This window comes from Quercus robur, chromosome 3, assembly GCF_932294415.1.
Source record: "Quercus robur chromosome 3, dhQueRobu3.1, whole genome shotgun sequence".
In the NCBI taxonomy this organism is placed as follows: Eukaryota; Viridiplantae; Streptophyta; class Magnoliopsida; order Fagales; family Fagaceae; genus Quercus; species Quercus robur.
This window is the reverse complement of record NC_065536.1, coordinates 54175790-54194630: the sequence shown is the minus strand read 5'-3', so window position 1 is coordinate 54194630 and position 18841 is coordinate 54175790. Positions and strand designations below refer to the sequence as shown.

General features: G+C 34.2%; 2 protein-coding genes across 2 annotated transcripts; both read left to right on the top strand.

Moving 5' to 3' along the window:
* Positions 1–11439: 11439 nt before the first annotated feature.
* On the top strand, positions 11440–11919 carry LOC126719789 (uncharacterized). Its single transcript, XM_050422305.1, has one exon. It carries the CDS (start codon positions 11440–11442, stop codon positions 11917–11919), a length of 480 nt encoding a protein of 159 aa, XP_050278262.1.
* A 3083-nt stretch (positions 11920–15002) lies between these two features.
* LOC126719787 (disease resistance protein RGA2-like) lies at positions 15003–18451 on the top strand. Its single transcript, XM_050422304.1, has 3 exons — positions 15003–15177; positions 15402–17239; positions 18332–18451. Exons 1-3 carry the CDS (start codon positions 15003–15005, stop codon positions 18449–18451), a joined length of 2133 nt encoding a protein of 710 aa, XP_050278261.1.
* The last annotated feature ends 390 nt before the right edge of the window (positions 18452–18841 follow it).

Sequence of the window (18841 nt, the reverse complement as noted above, 5' to 3'; positions counted from 1 at the left end):
AGACCAAAACCCTAATCGAGTATGGTCAAAAAGTTGACTTTTTGATCCAATTGTTGTATTGTGTAAATTTTTGGCCGTCATGTAGGGCATAATTTTCCCTTCGAAAAGATAGTTTACGGGTCAAAATTGGAGTTAAAACAGATGAGATATCACAAAAATGCTGAAACCCTAATAAAATCTTCATTGTATTTTTCAAGAAAACTTGCAGTTTTTTACCTGATTTTGTGCAATAAACTGAACTGATTGGGTAAGAATTGGAACAATCGGGATGGACCACCTTGAAGAAAAAGGCCTTAGCTAATTTTCACCAAAAGAGCTTGACAATATCTACTTCGGATTAGAGGATATGAATTTTTTAAGAAAAAAATGTCAAGAATTTTTCAACTTTACGTCACTTTCATTCCAAGTGTGATATCTCAACGACTGTAGCTCCAAATCAAACAAGGCCAGGACCATTGGAAACTAGACATCAAGAGCTTTCCGTGTATATAAAATTTGATGAAAACAAAACTCAGAAAGGCCTCCAAACAGCTGCATGAAGATTGGACCAAAAATCAGGAAAAGAACAAAAAGGGCTGATGACTTGGCAAAAAGAGGAGGCTTTCAAGATACACCAATGCTAGCTGCCTCTTTGAAGGGGCTGCTAGCACTAGTGTATCCTGATACACTAATGCTAGCCCCCCATTTTCCACCTTCCCCTATAAATACCCCCATTTTTGGAAAAAAAAAAAAGAAAAAAGAAGAAGTTTTTTAATGAAGAAAAATAGTGAAAAAGTGAAGTAGAGAGAAAAATTAGAAAAAGTGAAGAAATTTTAGAAAAATAGCCTTAGAAAAAATATATAAAAATTCTCTCTCTATCTCTCTCTCTCATAAACCCAACACCAAAAAGCCTTATCCTTTTCTTTTTGTAATCTTTGTGGGTAGGGTTTTTTGGGATGGGTTAGTTTCTTAATACCTAAACTCATCCCATCCCTTTTACTATTGTAATTATCTTTTCATATATATAAAAATATTTTCTTTACTTTGTTTGTGTATATAGTTGCTTTATCTTTACTATGGTCTTGTACATATTATGTTTATAGCTAACCCTTTATTTCAACGTTTATATTATTTTTGTTAGTTATTATTATTGTGTTGGTTATCCTAAATGTGTATTAGACCATCTCCTAGGCTATGAATGGGAAGTACCCTTAGGGGGAAGAAATCACATCCCACCTAGGCATCTAGGGATTTATTTATTGTTTTTTAATTTCTTGTCATCCCATTTAATTTCTTGCACATCCCTGACGCCCCTTTATTTTATTGCACTTATATATATATATATTATCTAGACACCTAAAAAAAGATTTTCTACTATCTCTCTTAAATGGTTTTTAAACCTCCATTAGAGCACAATATGGGTATGTCTCATAAGAATGGTGATGATTTAGAATTCCCATTTTTTTATGTTAAAGGATCCATAAGGCTTGAAAGAGATTAAAATCTATTTAAGGGAGAAATATTAAAAAAAAAAAAAAAAAACCTTGTAAGGACTCAATTTGTAACAATCCCCAAGGAGTATTGGGTTCGAACGTTGAAGGCCTAAACAATAAAATTTGTAGAGAGTGGGATAAAAGGCTAGGCCTTGGTTATTAGACAGTAGTCTGTCATGGTATTCATGATAATCGCACAGGGGTGAACCGTGCTTGCCCAAGAAGACTCTCTCCACGGCACGGCCTGGGAGGCTCTGGTTCTTGGCCCTGGTCCCCGCCCCCTTTTTTTGGATTGCTTCCTTCTCCTTTTATACTAGCCTTTACCCTCCCTCCAATGTCCACGTGTAGGTTCAGCTTTCTAGGGCTGATACTTGTCCTATCAGCCCATACCCAAAGTGGTTGGGGGTGGTTGTAAAAGCTGAAAAACATTGCTCTGTCAGGCGCAGAGTACTTAATTGCAGTAATGATAGCCTTTCCCTTGTCCTTTGTCGCCACACTGTTCAGGGGTCCTTTCCCCATCAATGCGGAGGTGTTTAGCTTTTCTTTGAACCGCTCCTATACTGTACTCGCCTTTTCTTCTAGGAGCGCTTTGGGATGCCGAGGACAGAATCGTCCTCGGCTATATCTCTAGACCATTTAGACTTCCGTTGCATGTTCTCGGCAACGCCTCTCCTCGACGTGGGCCTTGGGCCTTAATGTAAAGTGGGTCGGGATCACAAATTCTCTGGCCCCACAATAGCCCCTCAAAATCCTGCTGTCCGGTCCCTCGGACGGAGAGGAGGGTTTTGGTGACGTCGGGCTTATGTCACAGCTTGCCAAGTCTTGTCCTTCATCAATGATGGAGCTTCTTCGTTTGCTTGGGACACGCTCCTGATTATGAGACATTCTTTTAGTTTTATCCACGCCGCATTCCTGCCGTTTCAGTGCACGAGGCGCGTCTTTAATAAGGTCTCTTTACAAGGCGATGCAAATCCAACGACTGAAGACGACTTTGGGAATTGAGCGGGGCTTATCTCGTTTGTAGTTTTTCTTGGAGATTTGTACAGATTAAATGCCGTCAGGCTTGCCCTCCATATAAGAAGCACGGTGGGAGGTCATTTCCTTTATGAACAGGCCCTTTAAACTTTTCAAGTCCCTAACCCTTTAGTTGTGCTCAAAGTCCCCACTACAAGTGTGACTAAGCCCTAGGGAGTGATATGGTCAAGCCCAGAATGGGGGCAAAGGGACCACACCCTCTCTAGAAGCATTGGGTTTTTTCGAGACTCAAAATGGCCTGGTCAGGGCAAGGGAGACAAAGACTCAAGACATTTCTTCCCCTTGATAAAGGCAAGAAAGGAGCCTCTTCTTCCTTCAGCCAATATCCGAAGCAGGTGGAGGTCGCATCAGATTTTTGGTGCAACAACACTAAGGTTTCTCATCGTTGGTACCATCCGCTCTCTTTCGATTGTTGCTAATATGATACTTGCTCGATTGCAGTCAGAGTTGGTACGGGAATTAGGCATCTCCGTTTCTTCCTCTCTTCCATCACTGGTGCCACCTAGGTGCCTCCGCTTCTTCTTCTCTTCCATCACTGGGGCCATCCTGACGTGCTTAGTCGCTGCTAGAGCAAAATTTGAAGGATTTATCATTCCCCTGTATCTTTTTCTTTTTGTTTCTGTAGTTAGCTTCTGGTATAGCTTGTTTAAGCCCCTTATTGTACGCTGTACTATTTCTTTGTCTAATAAAAGATGATTTTATCCCATTTTGCGTGTTCTTTCTTTTCTACAATAATTATTTTGTGAATGGATGTGCTGGTGTCCTTTTCTTTTGAACAATACTTAGGGCCGAAACCCTTGTTAATAAAGAGCTATCACTTTGAACTTATTAAAACTGACGGGCACAATAATGCTGACTTGAAGTAGGTTAACCATATAAGACTAACCGAGATAACAGCTGAATGCTTTGTATTGCATATGGGGTGATCATCCGAGGATGGGTAACCTAAAATGAACTATCCGAGAGGGTCGCTGAGCACTAGGGTGCTTTGCCACGTTCCTGACAACATTCATAGCCTTAACCTTTTTTGGCATCCGGTTCGAGGATCGAGGTATGACTGTACTGGGTCTAAACACTCGGTTGTGTTAGTTTCCTTAGAGCTAGGGATCCGAGGACAGCACGGGATTTCCATTTTGTCTAGGACTTAAGCCATTTTCTAGTGACTAGTTTTCCCATAGGTTTGAGCCCGAGGACCATGCAAGACCTTAGTTCTGTCAAAAATTTGTATTTTCTTATAGTAGTTGGTTTCCCCATAGGTTTGAGTTCGAGGACCATGAAAGACCTTGGTTCTATTCAAAACTTAGATTTTTGATGGTCCCTCGGGGATTAGCCCCTTAGCATATGTGTGGGGCATAAACTTTATGTTAGAAGCCCCTAGAACTGCCCGTGCCACTGACACTCCGAAGTGTAGCCCCAAGTAGGAGCTGCGTTAAGGTAACCACCGCGCACTGCTAGAAATGATAGAGGGGCTTTCGCATAGCTTACACTCCTACCAAAGTTATTTCTCTCGAGGGGCCCTCGTTGACAGGGGCTTGATCCTTCCATGACTAACCACCGCCTGCGCCAACGCACAAGCCTTCCCACAGACGGCGCCAATTGTAAGGACTCAATTTGTAACGATCCCCAAGGAGTATTGGGTTCGAATGTTGAAGGCCTAAACAATAAAATTTGTAGAGAGTGGGATAAAAGGTTAGGCCTTGGTTATTTGACAGTAGTCTATCATGGTGTTCATGATAATCGCACAAGGGTGAACCGTGCTTGCCCAAGAAGACTTTCTCCTCGGCACTGCCTGAGAGGCTCTGGTTCTTGGCCCTGGTCCCTGTCCCCTTTTTCTGGATTGTTTCCTTCTTCTTTTATACTAGCCTTTACCCTCCCTCCAACGTCCACGTGTAGGTTCAGCTTTCTAGGGCTGATACTTGTCCTATCAGCCCATACCCAAAGTGGTTGGGGGTGGTTATAAAAACTGAAAAGTATTGCTCTGTCAGGCGTAGAGTACTTAATTGCAGTAATTGTCAGGCGTAGAGTACTTAATTGATAGAGGGGCTTTCGCATAGCTTACACCCCTACCAAAGTTATTTCTCTCGAGGGGCCCTCGTTGACAGGGGCTTGATCCTTCCATGACTAACCACCGCCTGCACCAACGCACAAGCCTTCCCACAGACGGCGCCAATTGTAAGGACTCAATTTGTAACGATCCCCAAGGAGTATTGGGTTCGAATGTTGAAGGTCCAAACAATAAAATTTGTAGAGAGTGGGATAAAAGGCTAGGCCTTGGTTATTAGACAGTAGTCTATCATGGTGTTCATGATAATCGCACAAGGGTGAACCGTGCTTGCCCAAGAAGACTTTCTCCTCGGCACTGCCTGAGAGGCTCTGGTTCTTGGCCCTGGTCCCTGTCCCCTTTTTCTGGATTGTTTCTTTCTTCTTTTATACTAGCATTTACCCTCCCTCCAACGTCCACGTGTAGGTTCAGCTTTCTAGGGCTGATACTTGTCCTATCAGCCCATACCCAAAGTGGTTGGGGGTGGTTATAAAAGCTGAAAAGTATTGCTCTGTCAGGCGTAGAGTACTTAATTGCAGTAATGACAGCCTTTCCCTTGTCCTTTGTCGCCACACTATTTAGGGGTCCTTTCCCCATCAATGCGGAGGTGTTTAGCTTTTCCTTGAACCACTCCTATACTGTACTCGCCCTTTCTTCTAGGAGCGCTTTGGGATGCCGAGGACAGAATCGTCCTTGGCTATATCTCTAGGCCATTTGGACTTCCGTTGCATGTTCTCGGCAACGCCTCTCCTCGGCGTGGGCCTTGGGCCTTAATGTAAAGTGGGCCGGGATCACAAATTCTCTAGCCCCACAAACCTTTTAATCAATCTTTCAATATTTCAAGTTCTTTACTTTTATGTCTTTTAAATTCCAAGTCTTTTTTTTAATGTCATTTAAATTTCAAGTCTTTACATTCTTGTCATTTAAATTTTAAGCTCTTTATTTTTCTGCACTGTATTTTGTTGTTGTCCCTTTACTTTTCTTGTTAATAATGTGCCATAAAATAAATACGCTTGGGTAAAACATTTCCCCTACACCTTACTCCGGGAAAATGCTTTTTTTTTTTAAATCTCTTTTTCATTTCTTTCTCTAAAGAAAAAGTTATCTTCAAAAAAAAATGGGTCTTTTTAAAATGTCTTTTGTTTTCAAAACAAAAACCCTTTCTTTGTGTTCCTTTTTTAAAAAAGAATAAGAAAGTTTTCAAATAAAAAAATCTTTTTAAAAAAAAGGGGGAAACCCGAAATTTTTAAACAAAAAAAAAACTTTTTTTTTTTGGTATAGAACCTTTAAAAAAAAAAAAAAACTGTTTTCAAAAAAAAAAAATATTTTTTTTCATAAAAAAAAAATCTGTTTTATAAAATCTGTTTACATAAAAAAAATGTGTTTTATAAATGTGTTTAAAAAAAAAAAAAAAACTGTTTTCCAAAAACTTTTTTGAAGAATAAAAATCTGCTTTGCTAAAAAACTGTTTTGAAGAATAAAAATCTATTTTTTTTTTCCTGAAATCTATTTTTCCCAAAACTGTTTTTTAAAGAAATATAAAGCTGTTTTCAAAATAATACAAAACTGCTTTCTAAAAACTGTTTTCAAAAATCTGCTTTTCTAAAACTGTTTTAAAAATCTGTTTTTCTGAAATCTGTTTTCAAAACTTAAAAAAAAAAAAAAAATCTGTTTTTTTTTTTTTTAAATTGTTTTCCAAAAACTTTTTTTAAGAAACAACAAAAAATCTGTTTTCAAAAAAAATTATAGATCAAAATCTGTTTTTTAGGAAACCCAAAAAAAAAAAAAAAAAACAAATATTTTCAAAGTCTTTTTTTAGGAAGTGTTTTCAAAAATAAAATGATTTCAAAATGTTTTTTTTTTCTTCTCAAAACCTCACAATAAAATCTTTTTTTTAGAAAAAATGTGTGTTGGTTTTTTTTTTTTTTTTTTTTTTTTTTTTTTTTTTTTTTTTTTTTTTCTAAACTGATAAAGTTAACGTTGTAACTTTTCTTTCCAAGCTTTTCTTAGGAAGGTGTAGTTTGTGGACTTCTATTCAAGGTTCATTCTCTTGTGTTTTTGAACATCCTATAAGCTTACATTGTCCCTAACAATTCTTGGCACTAACAAATTTCTTTTTATCATCTTTTTGCATGGATAAAAGAAAAAAAAAAAAAAAGAAAAAAAAAGAAAATGGTGGATGATAACAAGGTGCTATTCTTCCAACCTTCTCTTTTATTACATTACGTTGTGTTTTTTTTCTTTTTTTGGGTATAGTTTTTAGTATTCACATGCTAGCTATGTAATAAATAGATACTCACATGCTATTGTGTAGTATACTAATATGCCCTGTCACGCCCCAAACCCGATACCCGGATTTGTGACCATGACTGACATGCTAATATCAAGCTTAAACCTGATATTAACAAGAACCAACTTAACTTTTACAAAAATTTTACAAAAGCTTCCCTTTTTCTTTTCATTCTTGTTTCTTTACCTCTTGATATAATTTTTTTCACTTGATAGTCAAAGCATCTACACTGTACTCAAAATATAACATAATCCACTAATCATTTAATTTCCACACTTTCACATAATACATCTCTTAATATTTTAAGGTACACAACTTTCATTAGATCCTAAAATACACAATACTACAAAGCTAAACATCAGATTGCTAATTTAGGATCTATACATATAAAACTAAAACCAGCTCCTTCCAAACTCGACTAAGGCTCCCTCTGCTCTAAAATAAAACCTGCTAACTGAAAGAGTGGAAGGGGTGAGCTACACAGCTCAGTAAAGGTAAGATATATGAGAATTCAATAAGGATGCATGTAAATCAGATCATTTCATTCTATGAATATTCGAATAGGAGAACATCTTTTCATGCATAGTATTTTATATTATTCATAATAATAACTTATACGCTCTTCATAGAAAATAATTGTCCTCCTTTTTCTTATCAGGTTAATATTATCAAAACCTTTCGAATTAAACTTCTTTCATTTCCTACAAAGTCACCATATGTATATTCTCATTACAAAATAATCATTTTAACTTAAATCAAATAATCGGCAACTTTGTATTAAAGTAGAAACATCTTGATTCAATAAGAAAACCTTTCTTTATAAACCTCTTCCCGAAAAATATTATAACTTTCATAGTCATAAAACTTAACATTTCATAAAGAACAGGTATCTAATAACTTTTAAACATAAACTTTTACTTTCATTATAAGCTTTATCTTTAATGAACAACTTTTCTTTTCATCAGAAACTTCTTCTTGCCATGAGAGCTTTTACTTTTCACAATGCATTTAAATAAAATAATTCTCTCATGATTAATAACATAACATAATTATTCATAACATATTGGTTAGTCCATATCTGATAAGTCTATACTTATTTGGGAGGCTTCTACCACCACGGTACTAGGCATCCAGCATTCCCTACAATGCCAGGTATTCTCGGGATCACATTATAATACATATCTTCCAACCTTGGGGCTAGGTTGGCTTCCCCCACAAGTTGGCCGTAACCAACAAGGGGCGGGTACAGCAGAGCCAGTCCCACTTATAATAGCCAATCAGATAACGTTTTCTATGGAAAGCCAGTAATTAACCCCTACTGGCAGAGTTTAGATCACCAGAGGACATAACTCGAAAACATTTCATACTTTACATTATACTGAAATTTCTTATTTTGCATAACATTTCATAATAATAGTATTTCCATTCTTTTCTTTAAACGTCATGTTCATGGAAATTAGTAATGACATCAATATGCTTAAATCATATACATAAGGTTTCGAAAGCTCATGAACATGTCTTTGTCAGAATAATGATTATATGTCATATCTCTAATAAAAAACCTTTTAATGCATAATATACTTTAAAATAATCTCATGACTTACCAAATACCCATATAACTTATCCCTTACCTGAAAGCGGAGGAATTGAGAGCCTACAGTCGATGGAGCTTAAACCTAGGGAACTGGTAACACCTAAACCAAATATCAAAACTTATTACTTACTATCAATTATTCCTTATCATAAACTTACACATTCATCTCAAAGCCTATCTCTTAAAATCAAGGAAGTCCTAATCCCACCTCAAAGAGGTTCCCAAAAATACAAAATACATTCATCAGACAACATGATGTACTAAATCATAGAGAAACCAATTCATAAAATTTATATATGATTCTAACATACCAAAGGATGAGCATATTAAACTATAGCTCAAAACATTCACCCTAACTTGAGAATTAAATCCACAAAGTCAGGTGTAGCATATGTTGTTCACTGCTCATTTCAGCAGCATATGCTCCATTTGTAAAATACAAACGGGCTGTCCAAACACATTCAATTGTCATGAAATTTTACATAACTACTCCCCTGTATGTCCAGTATAAATCATAAAAATTTCGGAGTCAAAGAATAAACCCATGATTTACTAAAAATCACACAAGACAGTATACTCAATTCTGTCCTAACAGAATTTCTTGCAACTTATAAATTAAACCATTATTTTTATGTTCATCCAAATGCTGTGAGACCACTTCCATAACAATCATGTGTGTCTTAGAATTCATAAAAAAATACTCTTAGAATCTTAATTCACAAAATATGATTAAATACATATTTTTCTTGTTGTAAACATCAAATCTGTCACAGAGACAGCTTCGGTACATATTCTTACAAAATCATCAACAAATAGCAATAGGCCTTAATTTCATTTGGGTATTTTTATACCTATAATAAACATACTAAAATATGTTATTAAAAATTAAATAAACCATAATATCATCAAACCTTCAAATCACTAAAACAGAATCATAATTCAGCCTATAAAATCAGGATAGAGGTTAAAGAAGTAGAAATAAACAAATGAAGTTTTGATTACTTGCCCCCAACAATTTGAAGCTGAAATTTTAGTGTTAACCATTTAATTTCTTCTTTAGAGAGGGATATTTTGTTTTGGTGAGAGAGGGAGGGCTGCCATGTAAGAAGGGGAGAAGAAAGAAACAAAGAACAAGGAAAAGAGTAGGGAAAAATAGAGCTGCAAAGGATACGAAGTTGGCAATTTTGTTAAAGTTGGAAACAATCTTAGAGCCGAGGCTGACAATAGCTTTAATTCCAAAAAATAATAATAATAATAATAATAATAATAATTAATTGAATAATCAATGAGGACAAAACAAAACTGCTATCCTAAATGTTTTGTTCTTCAAATTCCAAATGGAGGATTCATTGACCCCTCAAACAATGCCGGCAATATAAATCACAAAAGTGATAAGATATTTTATATTCATTCATCACACAACTAGGTATTTTTGTGATTGGAAAATGTATCAACCCCGAATTATAATGAATGAAAACTATTAACCTTTACAAAAAAGAAAAAGAAAAAAACAGATGTTTAAACTTAAGCATAACAATAACATTACAAATATAAAGATCAAAATGATAAGATATAAGCATTAATAATAAGACATTCTATAATACCATTTTATTGAAAGTAAGCATTAATGACCAAATATGAACTAATGACTGAATTTTATATTGAAATAAAGATCAAAATGAAGTTTTAAATGAAATTGAGAATGAGATAAATTAAGTGGATGCAAATTTTGTAGCAGACCATGTGAAATATATAGTATATTGGTTTTTTTTTTTTTTTTTTTTTTTTTTAACACTAATTCCATACTAAAATTTGATTCTTAAACATCCTCCTTTCTCATATGATAGATAAAAATTATAAAATGTATAGTCGAGAAAAGTTAATTTGGAGTTAAACATATACTTAAACATATGAATAGGAGTTAATGAGTTATAGATAATTTTAGGAGCAAAATTGATTACTTCTTTGACAAGAAATATTCTTTCCTTTTTTATCAAACAAATATCAATAGGAATTATAGAAAATTTCTAATAAATGTGCACCTTCACTTAAAATCTCATCAATTAAGTAATATATATATATATATATATTTTTTTTTTTTTTTGTGAGTTCCAGTTAGCTCAACTGGTAAAGTCTCTGATGAGAGATCTGGGATTCAATCCCCGTCTACACGAAAAACTGATTGGTGTCTCGGTCTGATGATAAATAGTTAATATCAGAAGCGGACGCCATAGGTTGAAACTCTCTCTTAAAAATAAAAAGTAATATTTTTTATTTTAGCAATTGCTTCACTTTAATCTAAGCAAGCTTTTCTCAAATAAATTAATCATGTTTTCCACTTAACGGCCTTTCTTTTTTTGGGAATTCCAAAAAATCGTCACGATAAATACTATATTGTGGTGGAAATTAATCGCCAAATACAGTTATATAAGTGTGACTTTCTTGTAGCAGTTTGAGCCTAATTGTGACTATATTAATAATTTGTGGTGGTGGTTTTTATTGGTTTTTAACTTGTCACAATAACTTCATTAGATTTTCGTTTAAATGTAAAAACCTGTATAAATTATGTCATTTTTTCATTCTTCTTTCTCGATAAAATTATTCTAAAATTTTCATCTTCTTTCTAATACTCCTCTCATCCTAGGGACATCAAGCCTTCCCTTTTTTATTTAATAGTTAACGTGGATTTTCGTATTAAGTACATCCCTACTCACCTCATCATTTGATCTTAACACATACTATCAGTAGCATCAAATACAATTGGCTCAAGGCCATGCCCATTAATGTCATTACACTTGGGCTTAACTTAATAAAGCCCACGCACAAAATAGTTGTAACATGGCTGATCCTCATAATTCCTTAAGTAGCTCATGTAATATTAGAACTAAAATTTCAAGTCGTATCAAGTGTGGCAATAAATTTCAAGTCATATCTTACGGAGTTCCAAGCAAAGCGCCCCAAGGTAGCCCCAAAACCACCTAAGGGTCATGTACGTTGGTGTCCTCCTATGGGTGAAAGGTTCAAGACTAATTATGATGGGGCTGTGTTCTCTGAATCGGGAGAGGTTGGTATAGGGATGGTGGTTCGGAATGCAAAGGGAGAGGTAATCGCTGCTCTTGCCGAGAAGATTCTGTATCCAGGTTCGATGGAAGTGCTGGAAACTTTGGCTGCGAGAAGGGCTGTCAAGTTCATTGTTGAGCTGGGTATTGCAGGTTCGGAATTTGAAGGAGACTCGGAAGTAGTGTGCAGAGCTTTGAAGTCTACTGAGTCAGGGCAATCATCCATCGGACAGATTGTAAAAGACATTATGTCTATTATTGTTTCACTTAGTTTTTTCTCATTCTCTCATATTAGGCGGCAGGATAATTGTGTAGCCCATGCTTTGGCTAGGAGAGCAATTGTTTCATTTCCGTTACTAGTTTGGATGGAGCATGTTCCATCTGATATTGAACCTTTTGTTGTTTCAGATATTCCAGGTAGTCAATAAAAGTGCTCGGTCTTCATTCTCAAAAAAAAAAAAGTGTGGCAATAAATCAAGCATATTATTACCATGTATATCTTTAACATTAGATATTCGAAAAAAAAAAAAAAAAAAAATATATATATATATATATATATATATGAATAAAAAGAGATTAAGATGAAATCAATAAACTGGAAAGAATTAGTCAAAAAAACAGTTTTCCAGTGACTAATTGTATTGGGAATATTCACTTTCATTCATTTTTTTCACTGGGACCAACTTTTAAGATATCAATTAATTTAACCTACATCATTCATCCTATAAAAATAATTTTTTTATAACAAAAAATACCCAAAAATTCAGCTCTTTTTTATATGTTACTTCAAGCACTAATTTTGGTTGTTTATAATCCCATACCACCTATCACAGTGTACATCTGAAATTGTTAACCCAATCTTGAATTCAATTACCTTGGGCCAGCCCAAGCTTATGAAAAGGAAAAGGGCCTCGAATCCTAATAATAGATCTGAGGAGTTTGGGAGAGGGAGGGTCACTCATTGGAAAGCCCAATTACCAAAATGATTTGATATTGGGCTTGTCCTCTAGTTCCACAAAATCTTTTGCCCTTTGCTGCTTGGGTTGGTCCTAGCGTGCCTGATCTTTGTAGCCTAATGATCTTAAATTTTTACTTTGGCATCCATTTTTAGTGGGTCCGACGATCACACAATCATTTTATTTATTTACTTTTATTTTTGAGAAGCAACAAAGCTGTACCTTGAGAGCACCGTGACTCAATGACACTATGCCATTGTCCAAATTTCTACAAGCTAAACTCATGAAACGAACCTGGGTTCAATACTCGAATTATGTTAACGGGTGTTCTTAAGATATTTGTTAATAGATTATCATAGGAAAATTTTGATACAACTTTTATGGAAAATATAAAAAAAATATTAAAAAAAATCAGTTTTTTTTCCTAAAAAGAATAATAAGAAAAGAAAAGAAAAAACAAAACAAAACACTAAACATAAATTCGGGAATAAAAAATCCGCTAATCACAAGCTAAACCCTCAAAACCAAAAGTTTACTAAAATTATAACCTTTGACCCTTTAGATGATGATAACTATTAAACATGTACAAAAAAAAATCTTTATGAACGAAATCACTTACTATCTCTACAAAATCTAGAAAAAATTGATACTGAGTTTGGCCAGAAAAAATTGATACCGAGTTTGGGTTGGAGAAGAAAATGATGGCTTGAAGAGAGAAACAGATGAGACAAAACAGTCTTTTAAAAATCCCCAAAGGTAGGGTTTTATATAGCAATAGGGTTTTGAGTCTTTTGACTTTTGAGAAAACTAGCTTTTAAAAATAAACCTAAAAAAAATTAAAGAAAATATTGTTGATGTTAAAATTGTGAAAGTTTCAAAGTTTTTGTGGTAAGTTCTTGTTAGGTTAACAAAAAGTGAAAAGTTTCAGTTTTATATTATATATAGATATATAGATAATATGATATGATTTGTTGAGAATACAATATAATCTTTTCAATCATTTTTTTTTTTTTCAAAAAACTAAAAAAGTGACCCACTCCTCCAAATCTGCCAAAAATTTTAAAAAATTAAATAAGTAAATAACCAAAATAGCCACACTTGGCCAAAAACACGATCACCCCAAAATCCAATGTTGTCAACACAAAACTGAACACAAAGTACTATGACTATTCGTCTATCCCCATTAAACCCAGCCCATCTAAGCTAACTATAAATCCTCTCTCTAATGGCCCAACAAAAACACCAAATAAACCAAGATCGCGGTCCTAAGCCACTAACCACCCACTTGAAAAGCCCAACTGCCAAATACCACCACCACCCTCAAAGCTCCAGCACACAAAAACCAAACCACCGCCACCTATGGATTGAATCCATTGCCAAATTGACCAAAATCTCCACATGAAATCCACTCTCCCATAAAAAATGATGTTAGAGAACTGGGTAGGGACATAAAATAAAATAAAACTCAATATATAATAGAGTGGTCACACTTTTTTTTTTTTGAGGGTGAATATATAATAGAGGTTCATGTATCATTTGGGTCGCGACTCTTGTATGAATAATGCTAAGAATATTATAATTTTTTTTTAATAAAACTTACAAATTGATGTGTCACCAATAAAAAAAAAAAATCAATTTTTAATTATTAGGTAGTTGAAGTCCACTAATCACATTTATTGGCTCATCAATTTGAAAATTATATTTTTAAAAATTTGTCATTGTTTTAGAATTTTCCTTTCAGTATATGTTTAGGCAGGAAGAGTGTGCTGTTTAGTTGGTGTTTTGCAGCCTGGTTTGCTGCAAGTGATTTTTATTTTGGGATAAAATTTGTTATTATTATTATTTTCAATTATGTTTTATTGCATTTCTTGCTCATTCATAAAATTTCTTTAAAAAAAAGAGGGGGGGTGGGGGGAAGGAAGACGACGTATTAGGCAGCTTAATTATTGCATGATGTGAAAGTTTTATTTATTTTTTAATTTTTTTTTTTTAGGAGAAACAAACACACCTAAAAGAGAGAAAAGAGTGTCAAAAAGATAAAAGAGAGAGAATGGACTCAATGGAGTGTCAAAAAGTTAAAGAGACTTTGACCGAAAAGAAGAAACGTTGCACTTTCCTCAGTTTAGGAACGCTCAGTTTTTTTGATAGCAATAAAATTAAATTTTACTTCATAATTTATTTTATATTTTGTAAATGAATGATTGATTTTATACATTGAAAGAGATGTAACATATAGCATTGATAATAAGACTATTATATAACGATTTTAAAATATAAAAATTTATAAAAATAATTATAAATTTTATGTATTTACATATTTTATTTATTTATTATTATTATTATTATCAATATATGAATTCCTCTTTTTATTAAATTTTATAATTATCACTTTATAAAGCACACATGAGAAAAATTCCTGAAGCGTCTAAGTTTTCCTTAGCAACAAAAGAAATATTCTCATTTCATAAGTTTAACAAAGCTGGGGTCTCTTGCTTACCAAGAGATATCCTTGGCATGGGGCATTTCCAGCGATCTAAAAAAGGCTTCAGCTCACCATGTCCACCATCCAAGCCGTGCTACTAGATGCTGAGGAGAAGCAAGTGAAAAACCGAGGTCTAAGTGTTTGGTTGAGGCAACTCAAAGATGTCTTTTATGATGCGACCGATGTGCTGGATGAGTTCGAGTGTGAAGCTCTAAAGAGACAAGTGGTGAAAACATATGGAAGTACTGGTAGAAAGGTACGTCGTTTCTTTTCATCTTCTAACCCACTTGCCTTTCAATTTAAAATGGCTCATAGAATCAAGGAGATCAGTGTGAGGTTGGAAGAGATAGCTAGCAAAGGATAGAGCTCGATTTCATCTTGAAGAGAGACTTGATGATAAGCATATTTTGCATAGAGAGCGTGATATGACTCACTCCTTTGTTCGTGATTCTGATGTTAAAACTGGCGACAGAGATCCTTAAATCTGCAGGTGGTAAAATTAGTGAGAACATGAGTATGGATGAAGTGCAAGCCAATTTACGAAACACTTTGAAGGAAAAGAGATTTTTTATTGTTTTAGATGATGTTTGGAATGAGGATCGATTTAAGTGGAATGATCTAAAGAATTTGTTAAATGAAGGTGGCCAAAGAAGTAAAAGTGTTGTGACTACACGTAGTCACAAAGTTGCCTCAGTGATAGCTCCTGGACCAATTCACAACATAAAAGGCCTTCCTGAGGATGATTGTTTGTCGTTGTTCTTAAGATGGGCATTCAATGAAGGAGAGGACAAACAATATCCCAAACTTCTGGAGATTGGAAAACAAATTGTGAAAAAATGCAAAGGTGTTCCTTTGGCTGTGAGGACTTTAGGAAGTTTACTTTATTCTAAAACCAATGATTGTGATTGGATCTCTATAAGGGATAGTGAGATATGGAGACTAAAGCAACAAGATGATCACATCTTACCTGTGTTAAGATTGAGTTACAATCACTTGCCATCACACTTAAAACAATGCTTTGCTTATTGCTCTTTGTATCCAAAGAATCATACATATAGGAGTACTGATTTGATTCTATCTTGGATGGCAAATGGACTCCTCCAAAAGTCTAGCCAAAGTATTCAAGAGTTGGAAGATATTGGACTACAATATGCAAAAGAGTTATTGTCAAGATATTTCTTTCAAGAAGTTGAGTACTATGGTGATTTGTTTACATTTAAAATTCACGATCTTCTACATGATCTTTCAATATATGTTGCACAAAATGACTATTGTTTAATTGAAAACACGAATAACACTAACAATTTTGAAACGGCTAGGCATGTGTCAATTTTGGAAAACAATTTGGGTGTTGATGAAGTGACGACATTTTTACACAAGTTAAGCAATAATGTGCGAACTGTTATTTTCCCAACTGGAGATGAACGCCCTTTTAATATTGATAAATCCTTGTTAGAAACATGCATTTCAAGGTTTAAGTATGTGCGGCTACTAGATTTAAGCTTTTCAAGGTTCGAAGTGTTGCCAAGCTCCATTAGTACTTTGAAGCATTTGAGATATCTTAGCCTAAGGGGTAATATGTTGATCGAGAAATTGCCCAACTCCATTTACAGCCTACAAAATTTGGAAACTCTGAAGCTAGCTGGCTGTGAAAGGCTTGAAGAGTTGCCTAAAGATATAAGGAATATGATCAACCTCAGATATTTGTCAATAACCACAAAACAGACATGTCTGCAAGACAATGGAATCGAGTGTCTGCGTTCTCTTCGAACTTTGATCTTTTACAAATGTTCTAGACTAGAGTGTCTACCTGAAGGGATCCAAGGCCTCACTGTCCTTCGTAAGTTGGAATTCAGAAGTTGTGGAAGCCTAATCTCTTTGCCGCATGGTATGAAAAAGCTAACTGTGTTGAAAAGCCTTTTAATCTTCTGTTGTGGAAAGCTTAATTTGATGGAAGAGAAAGACTATCCAACAAGCCTTCGATCACTCCAAATCAGTGCATTGCCACAGCTAGTGGCTCTACCACAATGGCTTGTAGGATCTGCTTGCACTTTACAATACTTATGTATTAATGGTTGTGACAACTTGGTAACATTGCCGGAGTGGCTTCAAGATCTCAATTCACTTCAAAAACTTAAGATTTGGGCCTGCCAAAAACTAACTTCTCCGCCAGAAGGGATGGATCGCCTCACAGCCTTAAGAGAACTGGAAATTATAGGTTGTCCTAAATTGAGTAGAAATTGTGAGCGAGAAGTTGGCGAGGATTGGACTAAGATAGCACATATCCGCAGGTTCATCTTGATTGATTTGGTAAGGGATAGTTCTTCTTTCTCTTCCACTTACACACTATTTTTCTCTTATTGAGTTAACAGTTTTCTCCCCTCCCCTAAGAAAATACACGCAAGCAAGATTATATGCCATTAATCATTAATGACTTTTTCTAATTTTCTCTGCTTCAGAGTTTAAGATAGAAAATAATTTTTTTAAGTTAAGAAATTAACTGAAAATATAATTATATTATTACGTTATTTATTTATTTATAAAGATAGAGTCAAGAGAAAATAAAACAACAGAGAGAAGATTAGTTTATCCAAAAATGATATAACAAAATATGCCTTGAGATTTATTTCCTTTTCTTTCCCTCCCTTTTGACAAATCAAACATGATCAAAAAAAAATTTGTAATCTTTTCATTTCTTCTCTTTGAGGGTGAACCGAACATAGTTTTAAGGAATTTACTTACTCAATGTGGATGTGACCAAAAAAGAAGAAAGAACAAATAAAGTAGAAAGAGAAATAGATTAACCTAAATTTTGCATAACTTTTGGTTATAGTAATATTATCAAAGAAGTATGAAATCTATATATTTCTGAAATTAGAATTATTGTGAATGTTTCTAAACAGACAAGAGCTCCTAATGAGATTGTTGTCTCAAAATGGGATATTCTTTTTGCTTGAAAATTCTGCTGGTGAGTTTTCGTGTCTTAAATTTCAATTTCAGTTGTTATTTGTTCAATGATTCAATCCAACTGCAAAAATTGAAAAATGTCTTCGATAACAATATTAATCCATTCTGAGTATAATGTTTTTGAAATGTTAAAATGTATGGAAACCCCAATTTCTTCACTATCTTTTCAATATAGTGTACCACACCCTCAGGTTTTAAATTGTCTATATGTTTTGTTCTGGCACAAAATCTTGATAAGCAGGCTAATCTCTTCTGTATACCAAATTCTATTAAGTGAAGAAGGAATTGTACATCATACAATCTTGTTGCGGAGTGACATATATTTTTCTTATGTTTTCAAAGTGTAATACCTAAAAAATAAAAAAGTTGAGAGCAACATTTGGATTTTCCTTCAATTTTACTCATTTAACAGTTTGGTGGCTTAAATCATTGCAGATATCAATTCAGAAACAATACGCAGCAGGGAAAGTCTCAATCCAGTTGAATCCAGAGATTTGTGTTTTTCTTATGTTGACAATAAGTCTAGACCCCAAATTCAACTTTTTTGGAGAATAGAGAAAAAAAAATGTTGAATTTGACATATTTTTTAAAAGCTATCAAGGCAGTGAGACATGTATACTACTTTGCAGTTTTTTTTTTTGGGGGGGATAATTGGATAACTGGAGCTAGAAGTGGTTGTTATTGAATCATTATTTTTCACACTTTTTTTTCTATGACTAACCAGAAGTGTAAATCTCTAAATAATAAAAATAACACAACTTCTACTTATAATTGCTTCCATCCATGCATAACAACATAGAAAATATTATAACTTAAACAAGATAAATTAAACATTTTCGTATATAAAAGAAAAGAAAACAACACACAACCAACCAACAAAAAATGTAATAAAGAGAAATCATTACTTATATTTCTCTTTTACACTTCAATTAATTTATAGAATCA

Coding starts and splice junctions, on each gene's coding strand:
- LOC126719789 (XM_050422305.1), top strand. CDS start 11,440: ATGGGTGAAAGGTTCAAGACTAATTATGATGGGGCTGTGTTCTCTGAA.
- LOC126719787 (XM_050422304.1), top strand. CDS start 15,003: ATGTCCACCATCCAAGCCGTGCTACTAGATGCTGAGGAGAAGCAAGTG. Junction 15,178..15,401: donor GAAAACATATGGAAGTACTG/GTAGAAAGGTAC, acceptor AACTGGCGACAG/AGATCCTTAAATCTGCAGGT. Junction 17,240..18,331: donor GGTTCATCTTGATTGATTTG/GTAAGGGATAGT, acceptor AAATCATTGCAG/ATATCAATTCAGAAACAATA.